At 38.3% G+C, this 25,346-nt stretch overlaps 1 protein-coding gene across 2 annotated transcripts in view; it reads left to right on the top strand.

Annotated features, from left to right (window-relative positions):
• Positions 1-25,346, top strand: part of phf10 (PHD finger protein 10) — a 293,499-nt gene that overhangs the window by 136,132 nt on the left and 132,021 nt on the right. For both annotated transcript variants that reach the window (XM_051924279.1, XM_051924278.1), the window contains one exon: positions 20,192-20,316. In XM_051924279.1, coding sequence (XP_051780239.1) covers positions 20,192-20,316 — 125 coding nt within the window. The remainder of the gene's footprint in view (positions 1-20,191; positions 20,317-25,346) is intronic.

Here is a 25,346-nt window from a genome sequence, read left to right as displayed (position 1 = left end):
ACCCAATTCAAGCATCTACTTCACTTCTTATCATACCACACCCCTCTTTGCTTCCGGTAGATGATACATGTGTATCTGCACATTAACACCACGCACAGTCACAATCTTGTGTTCAACAAGTTCAGTCCAGCCAAGCAAAGATGAAAGACATCCAAGTTCTTTCTGTTCAGTGACAGCAACTCAGCCTTCTGAGTGTCCGTCAAATCATTACAAACAGCAACCTCAGTCTAAGAGATTTCAGTGGTGGTGGCCATCACCTCATTAGGATCATGCCACTCCTTCACACGCCCAATCGTCTGCTTTAAAATCTTGTTAACTTGTTCATTCAGGCCATTTGTCTAAGGATGGTAAACAGGGGTGCTCAATTGTTTAATTACAATGGTCTAACATAGCTGCTTCATTATGCAGGAGATAAAGGGTGTATCCTGGTCAGTTAGGATCTCACATGGAATGCAAATATGAGTGAATACCTCCGTTAAAGCAACAGCCTTCATGTTCACTTTCCTTGGGATATCTTGTCATGTAATCAACCAACACAGGCATATACTGGTAACCATTCTTAACTCTTGGGAAGTGGACCAACAATGTCCAACCCAACTCTCTCAAAAGGGACGTCCAAAATAAGCATTTGTAAAAGGATGCCCTAGCGGGTCTATGAGCGTGAACAACTTGACAGTTGGGGAAAGACTTACAAAACTGCTTCATATCACAGCCAATAAAACCATTTTCAAATGCAGTACCTTGTCTTCCCTTTACTGAGATGGCACCCCAAGATGTACGTGAGCAATTTACAATACCGTCTCTCTATTACCACTTGGAACCGCCAACTGTTCAATCAACCTCCCCCCAATGAGATTGGGAATTACCCAATACAAGAAGCCATTCTTAACTTAAAAAGTTCAGAGTTTTGAAAGTAGGGCACTCCTGCTCTTCATAGTAACAATATTCTGCAACATGTGTTTGCTCAAATGCAAAATCTAAACTGTTGTCGGCTTGATGGAAGTGTGCAAACTCCATCTGTGTGGCAGCCCCTACTTCTCCCAAGCCTGACGCAGCAACCCTCTCTTCCCTATTCCAATGTTTCTCCAGAGCCCGAAGCAGCAGCCCTATCTGAGGATGATGAATGCAAGTGCTTGTTGCAAAGAGCCCTCAAATTGTCCCAGAAAACTGGGTCATCCCCAACCTCACTGGAGAAATCGGTTTCAGTCTCCAAGCTGGCTTCCTGACACTTTGTCAGCGGCAAGCCCCTGTCTTTCTATTAAAGAAAGAGGTGCTTTGCTGGTGGCCAAGACCCACAGGATTAGGGCATTCCTTTTCTCAACTATGAAAAACCTGGGTGAATAGTCTGACACAGCAGTCCAAACTTTAAAGGTCTTTCCTTTATATTTCAGAGGGAGTAGAACAGTCCTTTACGCTTTAATATTCCCATGAACACAGTAAATGTTTACATGTTCCATTCTTGTGCAGGGTACCTGATGGAGCAATTTTCGTCAGATTATACAGCGGTCACAACTACAGTCCAACAAGGCAGGGACGTTTAAGTTACCTTTTTTTAAAGAATTTAGCCTGAGAGCAGCAGGTTGAGAGGCAACATTCCCTAGCCAGATGTCCAGACTGACACAGACACACAGCAAAAGCACCTTGCGTTCAGTCCTAGCTGCGGAATTTCCTCAGTGATGTCTTCTGTGCAGGCCGCTGCCTGGAGGGTCTCCCCCAGCAGCATGGAGATGTGACTGTTGGACAGGAGTCGTAGGCAGACTAGGGTTTCTCCTCTGCTTCCAAGTGCCTTGGGTTTTGATATCGCTCTGGAGCATCTCATCAAAGAGGTGGTCACTTATCCCAGCCAACATGACATCAATAGCGTGCTTTTCCACAATGTGCTCGAAAGTATCTCCATAGTAACCAGCTTTGAATAAGTTGTATTTAGTCCTACACCTGTCCCCGGATCAATTTTCCACAGCTGGAACTTGCACCCCACCAGCCAAGGAGCTCATAGCCGTATGAAGAATGATTTGGTGTTTTAGGAAATCATAATCATCAAATATTTTGGGAGGAAGGTTTTGCATGACCCGTATGGACTCCCCAGTCTAAAAAGGTGGCAAAATTGCTACCCAGCTCATCAGCATGGCTGTGCATCCAAAGCAAAATAGCAAACACTCTGGGTTGTCCAAAGGAGCCATCTTCATGGGCACATCTCTGGAACGGATAGGCGTAGGAGCCCCTACAGCCTTGTGCTAAGGCTGAAAATTTTGAGGTGCCAATTGTGATTTGTGGGTCACAGACTTGCACAAGAGAGAAGGAGGTAAGTCCAGGTTTCAACCCTTCCAACAGCACTCTCTCTCTCTTTAATAATTATTGTTTAAAAGTAACTTACCCAATACTGACTGTGAATGATAAACCTCAGCTGACCTGGAAAGCTTTTAAAGTGGAAATATTTTTTTTCCACAGTTGCGTAAGGACTAATGTGATTTGCATAATGCAAACATGTTTATAACACTGAAGGATAATACCCAGCCCTGATATTCACATTCATCTTGAACTAGTTTAGAGGCACTTATCAACTTCACTTGCACATCTTTGTGATGTGGTTAGATCTGCTGCCTCAATATTCCACATTTCTGAGTTCTAATCTTCAATCACAACATTCACTTTCTGTGTAGAGTTTACCCGTTCTCTCAATGGGGGTTCTTCATTTTCCTCTTCCATTCAAAAACATTTTGGCTAACCTCATTGGTGACTTAGTACTGACTCCTTGTGAATACCAGAGACTCAAGTTTAAAATCCAGGAATCTGGGTTAAATGAGACAGAAGAGCTAACCACATCCAAAGGGCATGTTCAGGCTAGGTTGGCAGCTCTGAGATGGTTAGTATGTTTGCACTCTGTATAGGGTTGAGTTCTATCATTTACTCAGTGTTTCTGGGAAAGACTCTCCCTCTCAACACACACGCACAGGCACTCACACTCCATATAGACACATGATATTGTAAAATTAAAAATTTCCTGGATTATTTTGTTTATGACAAGTGCAATATAATTACACGTGGAGTATCTCCTTTAGGGGTATAATATAAGCACCCATTTTATATTGAGTAATTTTCATCCATCCATTTTCCAACCCGCTGAATCCGAACACAGGGTCACGGAGGTCTGCTGGAGCCAATCCCAGCCAACACAGGGCACAAGGCAGGAACCAATCCCGGGCAGGGTGCCAACCCACCGCAGGACACACACAAACACACACACACACACACACCAAGCACACACTAGGGCCAATTTAGAATCGCCAATCCACCTAACCTGCATGTCTTTAGACTGTGGGAGGAAACTGGAGCGCCCGGAGGAAACCCACGCAGACACGGGGAGAACATGCAAACTCCACGCAAGGGGGACCCGGGATACGAACCCAGGTCCCCAGTTCTCCCAACTGTGAGGCAGCAGCACTACCCACTGCGCCACCGTGCCGCCTATTGAGTAATTTGTAATGATCCTGCTTTTTGATAAGATGCAGTTTTGATGGCATTTGCATACCGTTAAGGAGCAAACTTTATAGAAGATGTTGACTTAAAAGAAAATGGAAAAGGAAACTTAAGCTTTTAAAGTTTTGTCAAAAATACAAATATTTCAGTTTTTTTTTTTTTGAATGAGACAATAATAAGGAACAGCTCATTAAACCATGAGATAAATGACGCTGCGCAGGAGAAAAGACAATTAACCCCATAGGCATTAATGCAGTATACTGTAAAAAGTGAAAAGTAAGAATAATGCATTGAGTGTGAAATTGGTTGGAATGAAAGCCACAGGGATTTCCAGGACCGAGTAGTTTTTTTAGACTGATCTTTCAACAGGAGCCTTTTTTCCTAACTCTCCTTTGATGATCTCTTGTTGACCACCTAACCTACGCAAACTTCTTCTCTGCAACACAGAGAGGATCCACATTCCCCACCAGGTACTTTAAGCAGGACCCGCCGTATCATTTGCAAATATGTCACCAACAAACTAACCTTGTATTTGGTCCCTCTGGTAAATTCAGTATTCAACAATGGGTCTCTTATTTACTGCATTACTTTTAGGAATCATCCAGCCATCTACAGAGGTGGAACAGGGAGATGGTTGCCATATTGTTTCAGACGATGTTTAAGCCATTAAAATATACTAATAACATTAAGAGTATTAGAAAAGATGCAGAGTTTTCCCGAGTTTAAATTTGATTGTTGGGTGTGAATAAGTCTAACCTTTTGGAATAAAACTAGATACAAGTCTTTCCATAAAGGCTTACAAAATTATGATCTCTTTGTTGACCATGTGACCAGAGAGTCGAGGCTGTACTGTAATTGCTTTCTTGGTCACAACATATATCACAGGTGTCTTGACCACTCATGTTAGGGTGCTGAAAATGATGGTGCCCAAGAACTTGAAATTCTCCACTACCATTACAACATTGTCATTGGTGTACAAAGATGAGAGTGAGCTTTTGCATTACTTAAAGTCCACTTCCAATGTTGTCTTGACAAATAATTCCATGTTATTTAGGCCAACCCATTTAAACAATGGGTTTAGCTTATTTTTATACACAAGTTCGTCATATGTTGTTATGAGGTCCAGGGCCCTCATGCATAATGCCATACGTAGAATTCACACTAAAACATGGTGTATGGACAAAAGCGGAAAAAATCCAGATGCATATATTTGTGCGTACGCTAACGTCCACGTTCTTCTGCTTCATAAATCCCAGTCAGTATGAAAATTAAGCTCATGCAAGCGCCTGCTGCCCTTTCCCGGCTCCTCCCAGAATTATGCCTCTTTGAATTTACAAATCAATATAAATAGCCCTTTATGTTTTACGTTCTGTGAAAAGACAATGGCAGAAGCACTGTGTAGAAAGAAGAATTTCAGCAAAATCAAGTAGAGGCAAGGAAAAACTTACTATTTGTTGGTTTAAGCAGTGATATTAACAACAAAAAGAAGTTGGTCGAATGGTAGAGAAACTCAAGTTCAGGTTCAGAAAGTTGCACACTGAAAAGGCGCATCGTAGCCCACCGTCCGAGTGTCATATGGAAGCGTATTAGGGTACAGAGTGGAAAAAAATGTCCAAATGTCAACTTTAATCTTGAAATTTCCACTTTAATCACATAGTTTATTTTGTCATTAAAGTAGAATGTCATAAACTTCTTCTTAAAATGATTTAATTTACTAGTTTCTCAAATCCCATCATAACTAAAGTAGCACGTTAAATGCTTCATATTCTGTGTGTTCTTCAATGTACTCTGTTTCAGTTCAGTTCAGTAATGTAATCAGTGCGTGCTTCTTAAACGGGCTTTCTCTTCCACTGACAGGACACAGAGTACATCACATTCATGATATTACAGCTCTCTGAACTATTTAAATACTAAGATGTATACTTGATATAATTTTCATAATGATAGGAATTAAAGCATGTATTAAACATAGGGACACGGTGGCACACTGGTAGCGACGAGCTAACACCCTGTCCAGAGATTGTTCTTGCCTCCCGCAAGGTGCTTGCTACGCCATGCACGACCTTTGATGAAATAATTTATTGTAGCAGTACTGTCTCAAACGTACTAACCCTCTATTCCTGTTCTTCCTTTTCTTCCTCCAAGTAGCCAATGACCACACAATCAGCTCTATAATAGATGTCAAGCCATCTGTAAGCTTAGAACGCCGATTCTTCAAAACTTTTATGGAACATTGAAATATCTTCGTAGTACATGTTTAATTGTTCTATTCATCTATCGGTCCAGGGTTGCGCCAGTCCCAGCAAGCATACAGCGTGAGGCAGGAACAATCCCTGAACGGGGTGCCAGCTCGTCGCTACCGCTGCACCACCGTGTCCTCACATGTTTAATTATTAATAATATACATTATTTAAATGAAGTTTAAAAATGTATCAGTATAATGTAATGAACATACTTTACTGCATTTCATCTTAAAAATGATATCAAGAGCTCCAAGAAGATAGCGCTTGGAAATCTAAATTGACTTAGAAGCCAGTCATCATCATGTGTAAGTATGTGCTTTATAAAGTGGCCCAGGTTGTGTAATTTTATTACTGTAGTACAAGTTTACAGTGAGGTAATTGAACTGACAAGTACAAACAGTTCTACCAAGAGCACTTGATGGACTAATTGAGGGCATTTAGAGCTCTTGGGATGAAACTGTTTTTGAACCACGAGGTCCCTACAGGAAAGGCTCTGAAGCATTTGCTGTATTGTATGGGTGACGTTCAAATAGACTGTGTGCATGGCTGAGGCAGCATGTATTAGATGCTGTATCCCGATAATACTCTTTCTGATCAGCTGCTGTAGAGCTGTGATTCCACACTCAGACACAGTGGGTTAAATATTCTGAGTGGTGCACTGAGAGTGACAATGCTGAAGCAGCGATTGCACTATTATATGGTTACAGGTTGATTACAATGAGATGCCTTAAACTAATAAACGGATGTGGATCTGAAAAAGAAAGGGAAACCACACAGGAACAGTAGCCCTGCTTTGACACTGAGTGCCGCCAGTTTGCAAAACCAAACAGAGAACTTGCGTATGCAGCTGGAGTGAAAATGTGCATTGCTTTACGCCAAGTTTAGTTTTTATATTTTGCGATGTGAGCGTGGAAATGGGTGTATGCAACATTTTTGTGCTTACGCACCGTTTATACATGAGGCTCCAGAAGTTTGATGCCCTGTGGAGGGGAGAGTGAAAGTGACAGAGTTAGGAATGACTGGGAGGACCAGAGGGATGGGGGTTTCATTATTTGGGTTGCTCTTAGACTGTCTGTTATGATGGCTTGATTGAGGGTCCTGTCCACAATCTGAGAAGTATTCTGGAGGGGAGAGTGAAAGTGACAGAGTTAGGAATGACTGGGAGGACCAGAGGGATGGGGGTTTCATTATTTGGGTTGCTCTTAGACTGTCTGTTATGATGGCTTGATTGAGGGTCCTGTCCACAATCTGAGAAGTATTCTGCTGTCAATGAAGAAAGATTCTGAGTGCTTAATTAATGAAGTCAACCTCATCATTCTAGATCTTGCAGAGTCTTCAGAACTGTGAAGGAGGTAGAGTTTTTAGTGTGAAAGAGATGGAAGGAGCTGTAGAGAATGTCTCTGTGTAAGTCAGTTGGCTTGTAATAAATGAGTTTTTAAGTCCCAGAAAGCTGATAGACTGATATCTAAAGATGGTAGAGCTGTGGTGGAAACATTGACTGTAAATCTGAGAGATGGATTGAAACTACCAAAATCATTAATGAATTCCTATAGCTGGCTTCTGGAGGAAGAGGCAGCACCAACACAATATATATGTTTTGAACAGGTTCAGTGCAGAGCCTAGAAAGGAAAAAAATAAAAGTTGTTGTTCCCCTACCCAGCTAATGAAGATGCTGGCATAGCTAGGCCCACCCTTGCTAACTCATGAATCCACCTTTAGTACGTGGTTAGTTGTACCTTGGCTACAATGGTCTCTTTGAGTGACTGACTGGCAGCCATGACTTTGGCAATCCTGGTAAGGCTTTCAGGCACTCTCAGATATGTAACTCAGTAGTTCCTATTAAAGTCAGTTTACAAAGTAGCTACTTAGAAAATGAGCAAATAATATAATTTACAGTAATCCCTCGCTATATCGCGCTTCGCCTTTCGCGGCTTCACTCCATCGCAGATTTTATATGTAAGCATATTTAAATATACATCGCGGATTTTTCGCTGCTTCACGGGTTTCTGCGGCCAATGGGTCTTTTAATTTCTGGTACATGCTTCCTCAGTTGGTTTGCCCAGTTGATTTCATACAAGGGACGCTATTGGCAGATGGCTGAGAAGCTACCCAGCTTACATTTCTCTTTCTCTTGCGCTGACTTTCTCTGATCCTGACGTAGGGGGATTGAGATGATACGGACGCTCGTCTAAAAATGCTGAAAGATTATCTTCACGTTGCTATCTTTTGTGCAGCTGCTTCCTGAAACGACATGCTTCACCGTGCTTCGCATACTTAAAAGCTCGAAGGGCACGTATTGATTTTTCCTTGCTTGTTTTTCTCTGTCTCTCTTTCTGTGCTCTTGACGGAGGGGGTGTGAGCTGCCGCCTTCAACAGCTTTGTGCCGCGGTGCTTCGCATACTCAAAAGCCAAACAGCCCTATTGATTTTCCTCTGCCTTTATGACAGTCTCTGCTCCTGACTCCTTTGAAGAGGAAGATATGTTTGCATTCTTTTAATTGTGAGACAGAACTGTCATCTCTGTCTTGTCATGGAGCACAGTTTAAACTTTTGAAAAAGAGACAAATGTTTGTTTGCAGTGTTTGAATAACGTTCCTGTCTCTCTACAACCTCCTGTGTTTCTGCGCAAATCTGTGACCCAAGCATGACAATATAAAAATAACCATATAAACATATGGTTTCTACTTCGCGGATTTTCTTATTTCGCGGGTGGCTCTGGAACGCAACCCCCGCGATGGAGGAGGGATTACTGTATTTTCTATCTTCACCAATGCACCTGTAGTCTATCAGTGTTACAGTATGTAGGAGCCAGGAGACAGAGTCATTATTTAACTTTAGAACTAATTGTGCTCTGTGTTGGTTGCCCATTAGTTGATTTAGCTTCTGTTACATAAACCAATTCATAAGATGTATAGTGATGTATAATACTATTATTTCAGGTAGCCACTCATGAAGAGCAACTGGTGGGTTAAATATTGTATCCAATGTAAAGTTACAAATTTCTAGCCTTGATTGTTTATCAGTTAGCCAAGCATTCTATTTTGTAGCCATACTTTGTGATATAATCTTCTCCATTTCTAACCTGTAAAATCCAGGCCTTTCTCAGAAATCATCCAAGTTGTTTACAGAGAATTCTTTATTTGCACAACAGGTTGATAACCTGTAATTAAGAGCTTATAGGAAAAGAAGAGATACAATTAACTTACAACATTTTCTTTAAGCTTTGGTTCATATCAATATGAGTTTATCTTTAAACACCTTGGGATTTCAGAAAAAGTACAGTGGAACCTCGGTTCGTGAACGTCTCGGTACATGTACAAATCGGTTTACGACTAAAAAGTTCGCCAAACTTTTGCCTCGGTTCACAACCACACACTTGGCATACGAACAAGCCAGTTTCCCTTTCGGTTTGTACATGTTCAGTCTCTCCCTCTGCATTTCCTGTGCAGCGAGCAAGAGAGAGAGTGAGAGAGCGCGACACATACACACACACACACAGGCAGCGCGAGTGAGAGAGACACACACACACAGGCAGCGTGAGTGAGAGACGCGCACACACACAGGCAGCGCGAGAGAGAAAGACGCGCACACACACAGGCAGTGTGAGAGAGAGAGACGTGCACACACACAGGCAGTAAGAGAGAGAGAGAGATGCACACACACAGGCAGCGCGAGAGAGAGAGAGCTGGACGCATAAGGTAGGAAGGCAGTTAAAGAATGCACTGGGCTTGATTTTGTTATCACTTCTGTTTATTGCGATCGGTTCGTAGCGTGCATTGTTGCAATGTTACTTTTCTTGGTGGTTTATTAAATTACGGATTTTTTTGAATGTTCATTTTTTTCCCTGTGCTTAAAACTCATTAAAAAAAGTGTTTTTAGCCAGCGGTTGGTCGCGCTATAGCGCAAACTATTGCAGTGTTAGTTTTCTCTGTTGTTCAAGGTTTTCTCAGTGTTACTCAATGTTTTTACATTTAGTTTACTATTACGCTGTGCATTCTATGGTTTAATTAACTATATTTGTGCTTAAAAACTTAAAAAAAATATATTTTTACATACAGTTCGTATGGTCTGGAACGGATTAATTGTATTTACATACCATCCTATGGGGGAAATTGCTTCGGTTCATGACCAAATCGGTTTACGACCAGAGTTTTGGAACGAATTATGATCATGAACCGAGGTTCCACTGTATATAGTTTGTGCTGTGGAAAATTTCTGGGTTCAAATTGATAACAGAAATACTGAGGGAATAAATTTACACTTCTTAGATTCATACAAAGGGGCTGCGCCCCCTGCTCGCTTCGCTCGCCTACCCCCGGGGTTGGGTAACCCGAAATACATTGATGAATGTATGAGATATATCGAATTGTAAAGGTGTAGATGACGAACAAAGGAAGTAAAGAACCCATAGCATGGCACATTAGAAGGATCTGTTGGAATACTTCTTTATACACAACATTTGTAGTAAAATCGTTGATAGAGTGCGTCATCTGGATCTAACACGTAGATCTGTGCATATTTGCGTTCGTGATTTGGCTCAGGGTGCACTGTTCCAATCCGATGTAATATTTGTCCACATACGTGAAAGCAGTATGGGCCATTGCTAGCTGGTGGCCTGATATTTACCCCGGTAGATGCAAAAGCAAATGAACTATTGTAGGATCTAATGCAGTCCATAATGTTTTTACTTTCGGGTACATTGTTAGTTAGAAACATCCGTAGATATTCAGGATATTCATCTAAAGGAGGCAGTCTAACCTGACCCCTTTGACAACAACGTGTAAACTCAGTTGTATTGCCAGTTTTTTCTTCAGGGAAGTTAAGTAAATGACAATGACAGCAAATGATATTCATTAATCCTAATGAATGTTCATTAATAGTGGACGCACTTAAAACCAAAAAGCCCTCAACCTGGGTGGGACGCTACAATACTTTCGAATATTACTGCTTTTATATTGTGTACCTTTGTCTGCATGTGTATCGCGCCATCGTTCGTTTGAGCCTTTTGAATTCCACTGCTTTCATAATCTCTTATCTGCCTTTTTTTCTCTCCAATGCCTTTGGGTCTCTATTCTCCGTATTGTCCTTATACGCTTTCTATGCGCTGAGAGCACATGATTTGTGTGTTGGAATTGTTTCAATTTCATTATTTTCACTTTTACTTTAAAGCTTCATTAAAAACAATATTTTTTGGAGACACATTGTGACAACGCAACGTATAACTGCCCGTGAGTGAATATTGTTTCTGTAATAAATAATCCGAGTTTTTCTGTTTGTCCATGTGATTTATTGATTGTCATAGCAAAAGCTATTCTCATGGTAAACTGTAAACATTTTACTACGAATGGTATATCACGATCTCCTTTGGTGTGTAATGTTACTCGCGGAATATATACATCACCTTTCTTTTTGCCTGTTAAAATTTGCATCGCTTCTCCAAGATCATCAATATACTCCCGACCGAATTGTGTACTGTTTGAAATTTAACTTGTCGTTCCTTTAACTGTTGTGGGACCACAGATTCTCATAGCATATGGTCCATTATTGTGTGAATCCACGTTTTGTCCATTGAATGATGCGAATGCGAAAAGACTTTGTTGTCTACTCTTTTTTTCAGACCTCAATTTGTCCTGGTATTTTTTCAATTACACTTGGTTCTGATGATTAATCACCTTTTGTTTGCGGTAATGCAATCGTTTCTATCTTTTCTTTGATACTGTAGTGACTGACATGATAAAGTGTCACAAAAGTTTTACCTGAACAATCGCTGACTTCCTAACCCCAAACACAACTTTCTAGCACCCTCTCTAACGCCCCCCCTATTACCGCATGAAATCAATACCCCGCTATCAGTCCTCCGTGCTGTACTCCGCCTTCCCTCAATCGGACCTAACAGTCACTTAAAACCAAAAAGCCCTCAACCTGGGTGGGACGCTACAATACTTTCAAATTTTACTGCTTTCATATTCTGTACCTTTGTCTGCATGTGTATCACGCCATCGTTTGTTTGAGCCTTTCGAATTCCACTGGTTTCATAATCTCTTATCTGCCTTTTTTTCTCTCCAATGCCTTTGGGTCTCTATTCTCCGTATTGTCCTTATACGCTTTCTATGCGCTGAGAGCACATGATTTGTGTGTACCATGTGCTTTTAATTTACACAATTGATTTTTTTTTTGATCGGTGTGCTCTTATATATTCCGTTCTATCTTTGTGGATCTTTGCGGACCCCGTAGTGTCTTAACCCGTGCCTGGTTTGCTTCTGCAGTTTCTGACGCTTGTTGTAGGCGCCTGCGTTCATTGATCTTATCCAGGTGGGCTCGTGTGTGTATCGTTGAGCTTTATTGTGTTTGAATTTGGTGTAAAGCATTCAGCGGTTTGTACAATCCCAAGCAGCACATTATTCCTAACTTCACTCCGCAGTAGTGCCACTCACAATATGGCGGTTGTTTTATTTGCTATTTCCGTTAGTTGAGCTGTACGCACCTGCGCAGTACGTCTCGTGGTCCCATCGCCATGTACCTGCGTCCATGCCATCCGGTTTACCATTCTCGGTTAGTAATATGGATATCACTGTTGCCTAATTATTCTGTTGCATGAGTGGCAGAATTATCCAAATAAACCATGTCAACCCAATTTTCATTTTGCCTTGTGCCTGTGAGTAATGTTTTTAACTTTGTCCTCCATCACATTAATCTTTACCAATATCTCTAAAGTAACTAAGAGGTTTTGACATGAAATACTATATTTATCATTGGAAAAATGAGTTACAATGTATATATTATAGAACAAACAACACAAAATATTTTATTCAAATATTGTTGCTCCGTACCTGTAGAGTTGACAGACACTTGGTCATCTTAATATGTTGTATGAGAGTATTGCTGGTTAGATGCTATATCAATGAGATCCTGACCCTCAGGTTGGAAGACAGCTGTAATGTTGTGATCTGATATCCTGTGTAATTTTGTGGACACTAACCACTCTGTTCTTCCTTCACACCTGGGCATATTGACTTAGTTCACCTTGGCTTTTACCTTTGGTCAGCTGACTGCTCTGCTGTTGTCTTGCTCCTAACTGTCTTTCAGTTTTCTGTTCTTGACTTGTCTGGTCTCACTTTAGGTTTTGTTCCTACTAGTGCTGGGCGGTATACCGGTTCATACCGAAAACAGTTTTTTATTTTTTTTATGATATGGATTTTTCTTATACCGCAAAACCGGTTTAAATTGCCTAAACGACGTACGGAACGTGGCGCAACAGGAAACTGTTCAAGTGGGGACCTTTTTCACTGCTACACCGCTAAACACAGATTTGTTGCACTAGGGCTCTTTTTCACTGCTACACCACCAAATACTGTAGGTAGCGGTAGCATAGGTATTGCGTGGTGAAAATGGACAGAGAACATTCCGAAACTGAAGCCGACGATAAAGTTGAACATGATGAACAGAAGAACTTTTGCCGAAAAAAAGGAGTCACGTCCGTCGCCTGGAGATACTTTAGTTTTTAAAAGGTCAGATGTGTAAATACTGTTTCTATACTACTGGATAATACTGCAAGCCAAGTTGTACTTGTTTTATTTGTTTTCAATACAGTGTAATGTACCTGGGTACTGTGTAATAGTGTGACAACATGTTGACTTTATTCTCGACATTTCCACTTTAATCTTGACGCTTATGACGAGAATAAAGTCGACATGCTGACTTTATTCTCGTAATTTGTCATTAAAGTAGAACATCGTAAACTAAACTTCATCGTAAAATGAATATTTAATTTACTAGATTTTCTCAAACCCCGTCATAAGTTATATAGCACATTAAATGCTTTGTGTTAAGTGATTCTTAAACTGACTTCTTCTTGCACTAAGAGGAGGCGCTGGCAGCGATCGCCGCACAGAATACATTCACTTCATGATCTTCCTGCTCTCTGAACATTTAGAATGCTAAGATAAATACTTAATATAATTTTCATGGTTAAATGCATTAAAGCATGCATTAATCATATGGGGGCACGGCGGCGTGCCTGACTTGCATTTGCATGTTTTTCTGGTGGGTTTACTCGGCGTGCTTCAGTTTCCTTTCAAAGTCATGTAGGATGTGAGGTTTTGTTGTGCTATATTGACCCTGCTAGTGTATGTTTTGCTTGTATTCATCCTGCGATGTGCTGGTGACTCTTTCAGAGATGGGCGCAACTCTGAATGGATGGCATAATTAAACGTGTATAACGAAGATATTTTTAAAGTTCTGAACACTCCGTGGGCTAAGTTTATAACTAGTTTTAATTTCACAAAGACGTTTATCGTGTGGTGATTGGTTATGTGGTGAAAGAAAAAGGAAGGATAGGAACTGGGTTTTGGTACGTCAGATAGAGACAGCATGCATGCAATAGATAGCCCGCTCAGAAGAACATGCATTGAATTCTGTGTTCGTGTCTCCGACCAGCAGATCACAAACCCAACATTTACACAATATTTAAGTTAAACCTGTGCGATAGCTATTCATACATCCAGTTTTTTGGAGCCTCGTCACACCTGCCATAAAGTTCTCTACACTGAACATACACCTGGGGACCCCTTACTGCGAGGGAGCAGCACTACCGCCTCACTACCGTGCATGTGTAATACCTGCTTTAATGCATTTCATCATGAAAATGATATCAAGTATTTATCTTAGCATTCTAAATTTTCAGAAAGCAGGAATATCATGAAGTGAATGGATTCTGTATGGTGATCGCTGTCTTCTCTTAATGCGGAGGAAGTCAGTTTAAGAAGCATAGTGATTAACCACTGGGTCGGGGAACGTAACACAAAGCATTTAATGTGCTGCATTAATTTATGACGGGGTAAATTAAGTAATTGATTAAACATTGATTTTAGGAAGAAGTTTAGTTTACAACATTCTACTTTAATTATGAAGTAAACTATGAGAATAAAATGGAAATGTCGACTTTAATCTCAATATAAACGGCGAGAATAAAGTGGAAATGTCGACTTTAATCTCAATATAAATGGCGAGAATAAAGTGGAAATGTCGACTTTAATCTCGACATAAACGGCGAGAATAAAGTGGAAATGTTGACTTTTTTCTCGACATATAGTTTGTTTTTTTCTTCCCAGTATAGCTTAGCTTGAAGCAAGGTCCATATTAATGCAGTTTGCCTAAATGATGGTTCAGTTGGTAAAGATGTCATCACCAAGTTGCACTTGTTTTATTTTATTTTAATTTGGTGAATACTGTGTAATGCACCTGGGCTTGAAGTCTTGAAGTAATAGTGCAACTATCAGTAATAATACTATTATTTATTTTATTGTTATTATTTATTAGTTTAAATATTATGCAGTTTAATGATGATAAAGTTGTTTAAAAAGTCACTTTAACGTGTCAGTGGACAGAGATTGTTAACATTAACAGAAAGTGTAGTTGGTTTACAAAAAAATATTTACTATTTATTCCTTTTCTAAGACATATTCGGTGCAATACAATTTTTGACAAGCACTTCTGGATATTTTACTAAGTCTAAATGCCTCTTTGTATGGTTGAAAATATGTTGTTAAAATTATAGTTTGTTTTTGCAAAATTTGTTCAATAAAAAGGTTCTATATTTTGACTGCATCTGTCATGCAATGTGATACCTTCTCCATTAGTGCCACCCCCTTGAAAACTATCAGTTTATGGGGCAATGCAAAACTGTATTAATACTTGTGTGCACATTAAAATGTTTTTTTTGTACAATGTACAATACTCTTGACAGTGGATTAGGTTATTCTTAGCCAGTAATTGCAGTGGAAAATGTGGTTAACATCCACTCATGCATGGGGAAAAAAATACAGTGAAACCGGGATAATTTAGAAAAATACCGTGATATAGAATTTTGGTCATACCGCCCACCCCTAGTTCCTACCCATTTTCTGTTTAGATTGCTTTAGTTTTCCTCTCTTGGTCATCTGTAGGTTTTCATGGTTGGTTAACTGTGAATTTTGATTACTGTAAGGTAAACATTTTTCTTTTTGATAAAATGTTAAAAATCATCTTTATTAATTAGTAAATTTTAGATAAAGTTCAGTTAATATCATTTGCCATAAGACATGAAAACTAAATGAAGTCCTATAATCTAAACAAAATATTAATAAGTTAATTTAAGACAGAGCAGACATATAATATTATCTTTGACTTGGAATCATAGAATTAATCCTTCATCACTAGAACTAAAGTTTAATATCATTAAGCATCTATGAATTTAAAATACAAGAATGAAAGGTTATTGTTAAAAACCGAATACATAGAATACTTTATCTCTGAGTCAGGCTGGGCAAAGATGTGCTACACAAATGGGAAAGTTTTTATTTTAAGACTATGACATTGTTATAAGGAGAGTAGATTTACTGATTTGCATTTGAATCATAATCATATATTGTAGTGGGAGGTGATTTTAATCCATTCAGGAGAATGATGATCCTTTTTTTAAAACCACATTCACCTCATCTGTCATAAGAAGAAGCATAAAATGGCAGACAATTTGGAGAAGCAAAGAGAAGCTGGGAGAACTGTGAATTGAACACACTCGCTAAAATTGACTAGAGAATCCTAGGTAACAATGGGACTTTTCCCAAGGGCACTCTGTGCATATTTTCCAGACAGACTTTCTTAAAATCTTATCTCAAACTAACAAACTGTGATCTGTCCTCTCCATGGGGAGCTGAAAAGGTGAAATTCTCATCTCTTCTCTTTGCGGACCTTAAGCTAAGACCCAGTCTGTCTAGCCAAAGCTGTTTGCCAGTAGTCTGACAAGGCTGAGAAGGGAACTTCATTGTCTGAACTTTTGGGGCAGAATGATTAATGCCTTTTCACTATGAAGTGGCAAAAGACATCTTAATGCAAGCTGAGGAAGCATCAGCAGCACAGTACTGACCAGGATCATGCGGCAAAGAAAATCTGCACTGCAACGCATGAAAAATCTTCCACTTGAACTCGGGGCAACAACAAAGCAACAACTCCGTACAGCATCAGACATCATCCACAAAGACTTGGTATCATAAAACTATTTGTGCCAAAATAATGTAGAACTCTAAATACCAGTAAACAGCCAACTTATATGTTATGTTTGTCTATCTGCTCTGTCTACATCCACTATTATATGTAAATGTATGCTGTATGTATGTATGTATGCGTCTTACAATAGGTAAAGGTAAGGAAGTACTTTAAGTAGGAGCCTTGCTGAGTTATTTGAGTTACTGGTATTGCTGAAGGCAAAACTGATAATTGATCAACTAACTTAAAATTCACTCAATTCCTACATTTAAATTGTGGGCAAGTTCAAATTTCTTTTTCAAAATCCTACTATTGTTGTCTGGATGAATATTTTAAAGAAGAGAACAAATATGTTGACCTACTCTGAATGTAACTTTTAATTTGACTCTTAATGACCACTGAGAGGTTGCTAATTTTTGCACTCTGATGTTTAAAAGATAGCAGATGGTCCATTGCCCATTGTTTCAGTCAAAATGATAGCCTAGCCTTTTTGAGAATGGTGATTTCTAATATTTGACTTTTTTAAACTTTTTGCATTGAAAAAAATCAGATTCAGAAAATGGGTATATGCTGTTAAGAACAGCCTTTCTCTCTTTTATTTAATTATTCTAATCATTTTTGTATTTATTGCCATGCTGTTTCTGAAGCACTTTTGTAATAAAGTTTGAGGAAAAATTTGTTAGTGTATGTGAAATACTTTAGAAACTATATTTATTTAGAAATAATATTTGCCCACAACTAAAGGATTTGTTACCACTATTTGAATTAAGATTAACTAGAACTTTAGAACACATTCATCATTGAGTTTCTTTTAAACAAACATCTCTCCACTTCCCTGCCTTGCTTATTCCAGTACAGGAGTATGAGGAGCTGTGGCCAACTTTGGCCTCATCAGATACAAGGCACAAACCATTTCTGAAAGAGACTTGTGTTATACCCACAACAATTCATAAATGTCAATTTAGAATCTACAAATAATGGGATATAAGAGAATTTTCAGTATCCATCAAAACCATATACAATCAAAGGGACAACATGGCAACTCCAGAGCCTCATCGCAGTACTGCACCACCATGTCACCCACATATATTGTAATAACTTTTTGGTGTAAATATTGAGAGGTTATATTATAGTTTTACTTGTGTAAGGATTAAAAACTGAACAAGATACAAAATAACAATCAGTCCAAAACATAAAATTATCCATAGTAAATGAAAAAAATGAATTTGTGTCCAAGTAGTTGAAGTGAAAGTTTGGGCACCCCTCTTAATTCCTTGGATTTTTGTTTATCATTGGCTAAACTTTCAAAGTAGCAACTTCCTTTTAATATATGACATGCCTTATGGAAACAGTAGTATTTCAGCCATGACATTAAGTTTATTGGATTAACAGAAAATATGCATCATAACAAAATTAGACAGGTGCATAAATTTGGGCACCCCAACAGAGATATTACATCAATACTTCGTTGAGCCTCCTTTTGCAAATATAACAGCCTCTAAACACCTCCTATAGCCTTTGATGAGTGTCTAGATTCTGGATGGAGGTATTTTTGACCATTCTTCCATACAAAATCTCTCCAATTCAGTTAAATCTGATGGCTGCTGAGCATGGACAGCCTGCTTCAAATCATCCCATAGATTTTCGATGATGTTCAAGTGAGGGGACTGTGACGGCCATTGTAGAACTTCTCCATCTGCATGAATGCCTTTGTAGATTTCGAACTGTGTTTTGGGTCATTGTCTTGTTGGAATATCCAACCCCTGCAATAACTTCAACTGATGCTTGAACATTATGCTGAAGAATTTGTTGATACTGGGTTGAATTCATCCAACCCTCGACTTTAACAAGGGCCCCAGTCCCTGAACTAGCCACACAGCCTGAAGAAACCGCCACCAAATTTGACAGTAGGTAGCAGGTGTTTTTCTTGGAATGCGGTGGTGTTCTTCCGCCATGCAAAGTGCTTTTTGTTATGACCAAATAACTCAATTTTTGTCTCATCAGTCCAAAGCATTTTGTTCCAAAATGAATTTGGCTTGTCAAAATGAGCATTTGCATACGACAAGCGACTCTGTTTGTGGTGTGAGTGCAGAAAGGGCTTCTTTCTCATCACCCTGCCATACAGATGTTCTTTGTGCAAATTGCACTGAATTGTAGAACGATGTACAGATACACCATTTACAGCAAGATGTTCTTGAAGGTCTTTGGAGGTGATCTGTAGGTTGTCTGTAACCATTCTCACAATCCTGCGCATATGCCGCTCCTGTATTTTTCTTGGCCTGCCATACCTGGGTTTAACAGCAACTGTGCCTGTGGCCTTCCATTTCCTGATTACATTCCTTACAGTTGAAACTGACAGTTTAAACCTCTGAGATAGCTTTTTGTAGCCTTCCCCTAAACCATGATACTGATCAATCTTTGTTTTCAGATCTTTTGAGAGTTGCTTTGAGGATGCCATTCTGTCACTCTTCAGAGTAGAGTCAAAGGGAAGCACAACTTGCAATTGACCACCTTAAATACCTTTTCTCATGATTGGACACACCTGTCTATGAAGTTCAAGGCTTAACGAGCTAATCCAACCAATTTGGTGTTGCAAGTAATTAGTATTGAGCATTTACATGCATTCAAATCAGCAAAATTACAAGAGTACCCAAATTTTTGCACAGCCATTTTTCACATTTGATTTAATTTCCTACAACTAAATACTGCTTCACTAAAAATCTTTGTTCAGAAAACACCCCAGTACTCAGATGTTCCTAGGAAATGAAAGACATACCACTGTTATCTTTTTTGTTGAAAGTAGAGTAAATTATTATGCAGGCTGAGAGGGGTTCCCAAACTTTTTCACTGTATCTGTCACTCTCCTGAATGAGGTTAAATGGCCAGGTGTAACACTGGTAATCCTTCCTAGCAGAGGTGCTTTTCCCCCAGGAGTAGCCAGTTGAGGATACCTAGGCATGGGCTTGTAATGAATATCCTCTGATCACTTCCTATGGGGCAGGATGTACTAATGGGTGTCTGCTTCATCTGTAGTTTGTCTTTCAGAAACACGTGAATACTGGGGTAAATAAAGTTACCCCAGTTACCTACATCATCTATGACCCTTAGTAGATAAGCTGATGGAGAGTAACTTACGTTTTTTAAGTTCTTTATTGTCCCAATATAAGTGATTGGCTAGCATTCTTTTTAATAGTATATAAAGATGAGTGTATATACAGTATTTTATACTTGCATTTAAACAGACCTTGCTATGTCATTAAATTACATGAAGTGCCTTGAGCATGGGAAAGGCGATATATAAATAAAATGTATTGTTGTTATTATTATTATTATTATTATTACATAAACAGTCCAGTATAAATTCTTTTATATTTGAGTATACAAAACTGGTCTTAAATAAATTATCAAAAAATGCATTTTTAGTATGGTTAATCTAAAATGTTTCTTTAGGTTTAACAGCTGTTCGAAGTGATGAAGTAATTGATCTCATGATTAAGGAGTATCCTGTCAAACATGCTGAATATTCAGTTATTCTTCAAGAAAGAGAACGTATGAGAATCGCAAAGGAGTATTCGGTAAGTATGCTGCTGTTATACTTTACCTCTTGAAAACTAGCCACTTGGAAGTAATTTAATAATTATTGTACTTGTTCTTTTAGTTTGATTAACTGTAATTCAATCCTCAACATTTCATGTTAAAAGGAAATTAAAAAAGAAATTTCTGCAAAAGTTGAACAGTTTTATTATTAACACTAGAATTACCAAAGCCTATGAGAAAACTCGTAAATCTGTCCCCCCTTAAATCCCTTCACACCTCTCTGTCAGTGTCTTTTGTCTTGTAAATGTGTTGATAAGCAGCCTGCTATCACATCCCCCCACCTCCACACAGTTTTCTCAGTGAGCTGCTCTTATTCTTACTATTTTAGAATAAAAACATACATTTGATTGAGCTTCCACCTGCAGCTATAGACTCTTCAGTACATGAGCGACTCTCCACGCTAGTGTTTAGATGTGTACGGTGTATATGCCCAAAAAAGAAGTCTAACTGCATTCTCGTACCATTGCTTGCGAACTGAAGTGTCAGCATGCACTTTTCGTGGCATTCCGCATGTATTTTTTGAGCATGCCCGTGTCGATCAAACACAGGAAGCTCTGCAGTCTACTTGTGACTTAACGCTGTAGGAAGTAAGTAAATAAATCAAGGTAAATAACATTCGATCTGGCTTTTATGTAAGTAACATATAAATGTTAATGTTTTGGACACATGCACTGTCTAGATCTAAACACTAGCGTGGAGAGTTGCTCACGTACTGAAGAGTCTATAGCTGCAGGTAGAAGCTGCCATCGCTGTACTTTGTATATAAGAGCCAGATCAAATGTTATTTACTTATTTACCTTGATTTATTTACTTGTCTTCCTACGGCATGAAGTCACAAGTAGACTGCAGATCTTACCGTGTACATATACAAAGTACAGTGACGGCAAAAGTGCAACATGCATTCTTTCTCTGATGTAGAACCCTCGTCATCATCTGAGTTCACCTGTTATAGGACTTGTTTATATGAAAACAGCAGTGTCAGATCAGGAGAAGCATTAACGCGACTGAGAGAATAAAACTGAATAAAAAAAAAACAAAGCTAACCTTTACAAGTATCATAAATTTACATCAGCTGTTACTCAAATCATATGTATGTTTTTATTCTAAAATAGTAAGAAAAAGAGCAGCTCACTTCTCAAAATGGAGTCATCCGGGATCGATCCCGTGAAGTTTTGATTACCAGTCAACAGTTGTTACCGTTGCGCCATCAAAGGGGTGTCAATGTCGCACCCTAACGCGGGTTCTTTTTCTGCAGTTATATTCTTGAATAGAAGCACACTTGTTCTGTTATATTTGTACCTTTTGTGAAGTGTTTACTTGATATTTGGACTTCAGGCTGCACACATTATACACTTCATGTCTGCATTTTGTCAATTATTACTAAAACATGAAAAACGTTTCTATGTTTACAAAGATTGTTGTAGACACAGAACACACATGAAATGCATGTGTTCCAAATAATGATATAGTATTTATAAAAAATGTCATTTTGCTTAACTTTTCACTCTATACAACTGTAAGCAACTGACACGCAGATAAACAGACTTGAGGTGAGAAAACTGTGCGGCAGTGCGGGAATGTGATAACAGACTGCTTGCTGCTTATCGGCACATTTACAAGACAAAAGACACTGACGGAGAGGTGAGAAGGGATTTAAGGTTGGACCTATTTATGAGTTTTTTCGTAAGCTTTGGTAATTCTAGTGTTAAAACACAATGCTGTGAAAAAGTGTTTGACCATTCCTGATATCTTCTATTTTTGAGTATTTGTCAAAATGTTTAATATGTTTCACTTTATCTAATATTAATGATGGTATACCTGTAATTTTTCTTTTCTAACACAGTTTGCTGCATAATATAGTCAAACAATAAAGTTTTCCATCCCCTATATCCCCATTTGAAAGGTAGTTGACCCCTTAGTTACTTCCTCAAACAGCTGTCCAAAGTTATGATGATTAGATTCAGCTAACTGTACATAGTCAGCCCTGTTGAATCTACAACTCAGCTTATATTAACCATTACTGTGAGAGTGAAGTATTTTTAACTAAAATACACACATACATAAACACACACATATACATATACACATACATACATACACATATATACACACATACATACATACATACATACATACACACACACACACACATATATATATATATATATATATATATATATACACACACAGACACATATATATACATAAATATTTACATATCTACATATATACACATCTACATACATATATATATATATATGTCTAGACAGACATACATAGATTGACACACACATATATATATATATATATACATATCTACATATATATATATATGTAATTGTGTTGTCATTGTTATGAGTGTTGCTGTCATATATATATATATATATATATATATATATATATATATATATATATATATATATAATACACACACACACACAAGCATATATATACATATACATATATATATATATATATATATATATATATACATATCTACCTATACACATATATACATATATATATATATACATATACACATCCACATATATACACATATCAACATATATATACATACATATACACACATACATACACACACATATACACATATACACATACATACATACATACACATACATATATATATACACACATATATATATATGTAAATATATATATATATATATATATATATATATATATATTCACATATCTACATATATATACATATATTTACATATCTACATATATATATATATATTTACATATCTACATATATATATACATATATATATATATTTACATATCTACATATATCTAGACATACATATATACATACATACATTGAGATATATATATACATATATCAAAATCGCAGCGGTGAAGTACTGCTTTAAAATTTTTATTAAGAAGAAAAGTAAACCTTTTTAAACTGAGGGAAAATGAATCAATAATTATTTGTTAAGGTTCTCTTTGTATAGCACGTTGTCAGTTCGCCCTTCCGGTTGTAATATGACCAAGCTGTGTGCTGAGCTTACGGTTGAGCATACAACGTACAGTTGGCCATTTGAAAAGCAGTCCTGCCTGAAATCAATGCCAACCTTTTGTAGGGTCTGTCCCTGAGACTTATTAATTGTCATTGCAAAGCAGAGCCTTAGTGGAAATTGGAGGCGTTTGAATTGAAATGGGAGATCAGAGGGTATAACAGGGATGCGAGGAATAAAAACTCTCTCCCCTGAGCCACCGCCAGTAAAAATAGTTGCTTCAATGAGGTTCTTTTGCAGAGACGTGACCTGAAGTCTCGTGCCGTCACAAAGTTTCAGTGGCTGTACGCAAATCCACAATTGGTTTCATATTGTTTTCGTACCTTATCAATTGTGTAATGTGTTTTTTGAACAGGTTTGATTCATCGAAGTGATCACTCCTGCTGCGTTCAGTCACTTCACGTGAGCCGCTCTCTTGTGTGATGTTGCGATGTCCACGGGTTTAGTTAATGTTAGCTAAGACCCGGCAGTTAAAAGTTTCTCGCTACAGCAATTTTAACTCTGTTACACAGTGATCCAAACTGTCGTTTATACCTCGTGTCTTCTCATTAAACTTGTATCTGGCGAATATGGCATTGCAAACGGCAGCGGGTCAGTTCACGTGCTTACATGGGAGGCGTGGTGACGCGATATATTTTGATATATATCAAAATACCCGCGCTTCGCAGCGGCGAAGTACTGCTTTAAAATTTTTATTAAGAAGAAAAGTAAACCTTTTTAAACTGAGGGAAAATGAATCAATAATTATTTGTTAAGGATCTCTTTGTATAGCACGTTGTCAGTTCGCCCCTCCGGTTGTAATATGACCAAGCTGTGTGCTGAGCTTACTGTTGAGCATGAAATCTAACGTGGTTTGTGCCCTTCAGAATGAAAACAGTTTGCATTTACCTTTTAAATAAAAGGCGAGCTTTTAAGCCTGAGAAATCACCCCGTAAATGCACACGTTTAATTGCACATGTGTTAATATGTATGCTTACACAGTATTAAAAGACACTCAACAATTAACGTCATTTACCTTCGTTCCCGCGTTTGACTCGTGCTGTAAATCTCTTCCTTGTTTTCACTTCACGTGATTACGTAGGAGGCGTAATACATGATGACGCAATACGTGACTCCGCCTCCTCCATTAGAGTATATGGACAAAAAACAGGTTCCAGTTATGACCATTACGCGTAGAATTTCAAAATGAAACCTGCCTAACTTTTGTAAGTAAGCTGTAAGGAATGAGCCTGCCAAATTTCAGCCTTCAACCTACACGGGAAGTTGGACAATTAGTGATGAGTGAGTCAGTCAGTCAGTGAGGGCTTTGCCTTTTATTAGTATAGATTGAACAAATAACTCAAAGTAGGGTACTTTGCATAGAATAGACTGAAACACTATTTTTAAAAGTGTCAGAATCTTTTTGATGAACAGAATCATCTCTGTATGTTTAGCTGTAAGCTTGTCTCTGGTTTCATTAACAATATGTGACAGTGTACTAAATAATCTGTCACTCTCCACACTACTCATGGGGCTGAAAGGTATTTCCTTTACACTTGAGATAAAGTGAGGAACCACACATTTTTCACTGACTAGTACTTAAGTGATTTATCTGAATGAGAAATTATGGTCTGTCCCAGGTATGTTTTCCAACTGTGTTGCAACAACTTCTAGAACACAGCTCATTGATGTCACTGCATGTTCATCTGCAATCTTATCATACAATCATATGCTCCAAAGTACCACTAGGCTTGTCCTTGTCCAGCTGCCTCAAAGCCACACAATTCCAGCAGCTCCAGCAACACTATCTCCTTGGCTATATTGATGTTTAAAAAGAACAGATCCTTGTATCTATAAGAGGAAACATTTTTTTCTGATAATATGTAAGCCAGGTTTATGTTGGATCAATAGACAATTTTTTTAAAGACGTTTTACATAATTGAAGAGCTTGTTCCATAATGCTGTTTATTTTAAGAAATTTT

This window comes from Erpetoichthys calabaricus, chromosome 3 (genome assembly GCF_900747795.2).
Source record: "Erpetoichthys calabaricus chromosome 3, fErpCal1.3, whole genome shotgun sequence".
Lineage (NCBI taxonomy): Eukaryota > Metazoa > Chordata > Cladistia > Polypteriformes > Polypteridae > Erpetoichthys > Erpetoichthys calabaricus.
This window is presented reverse-complemented; position numbering and strand designations above follow the sequence as displayed.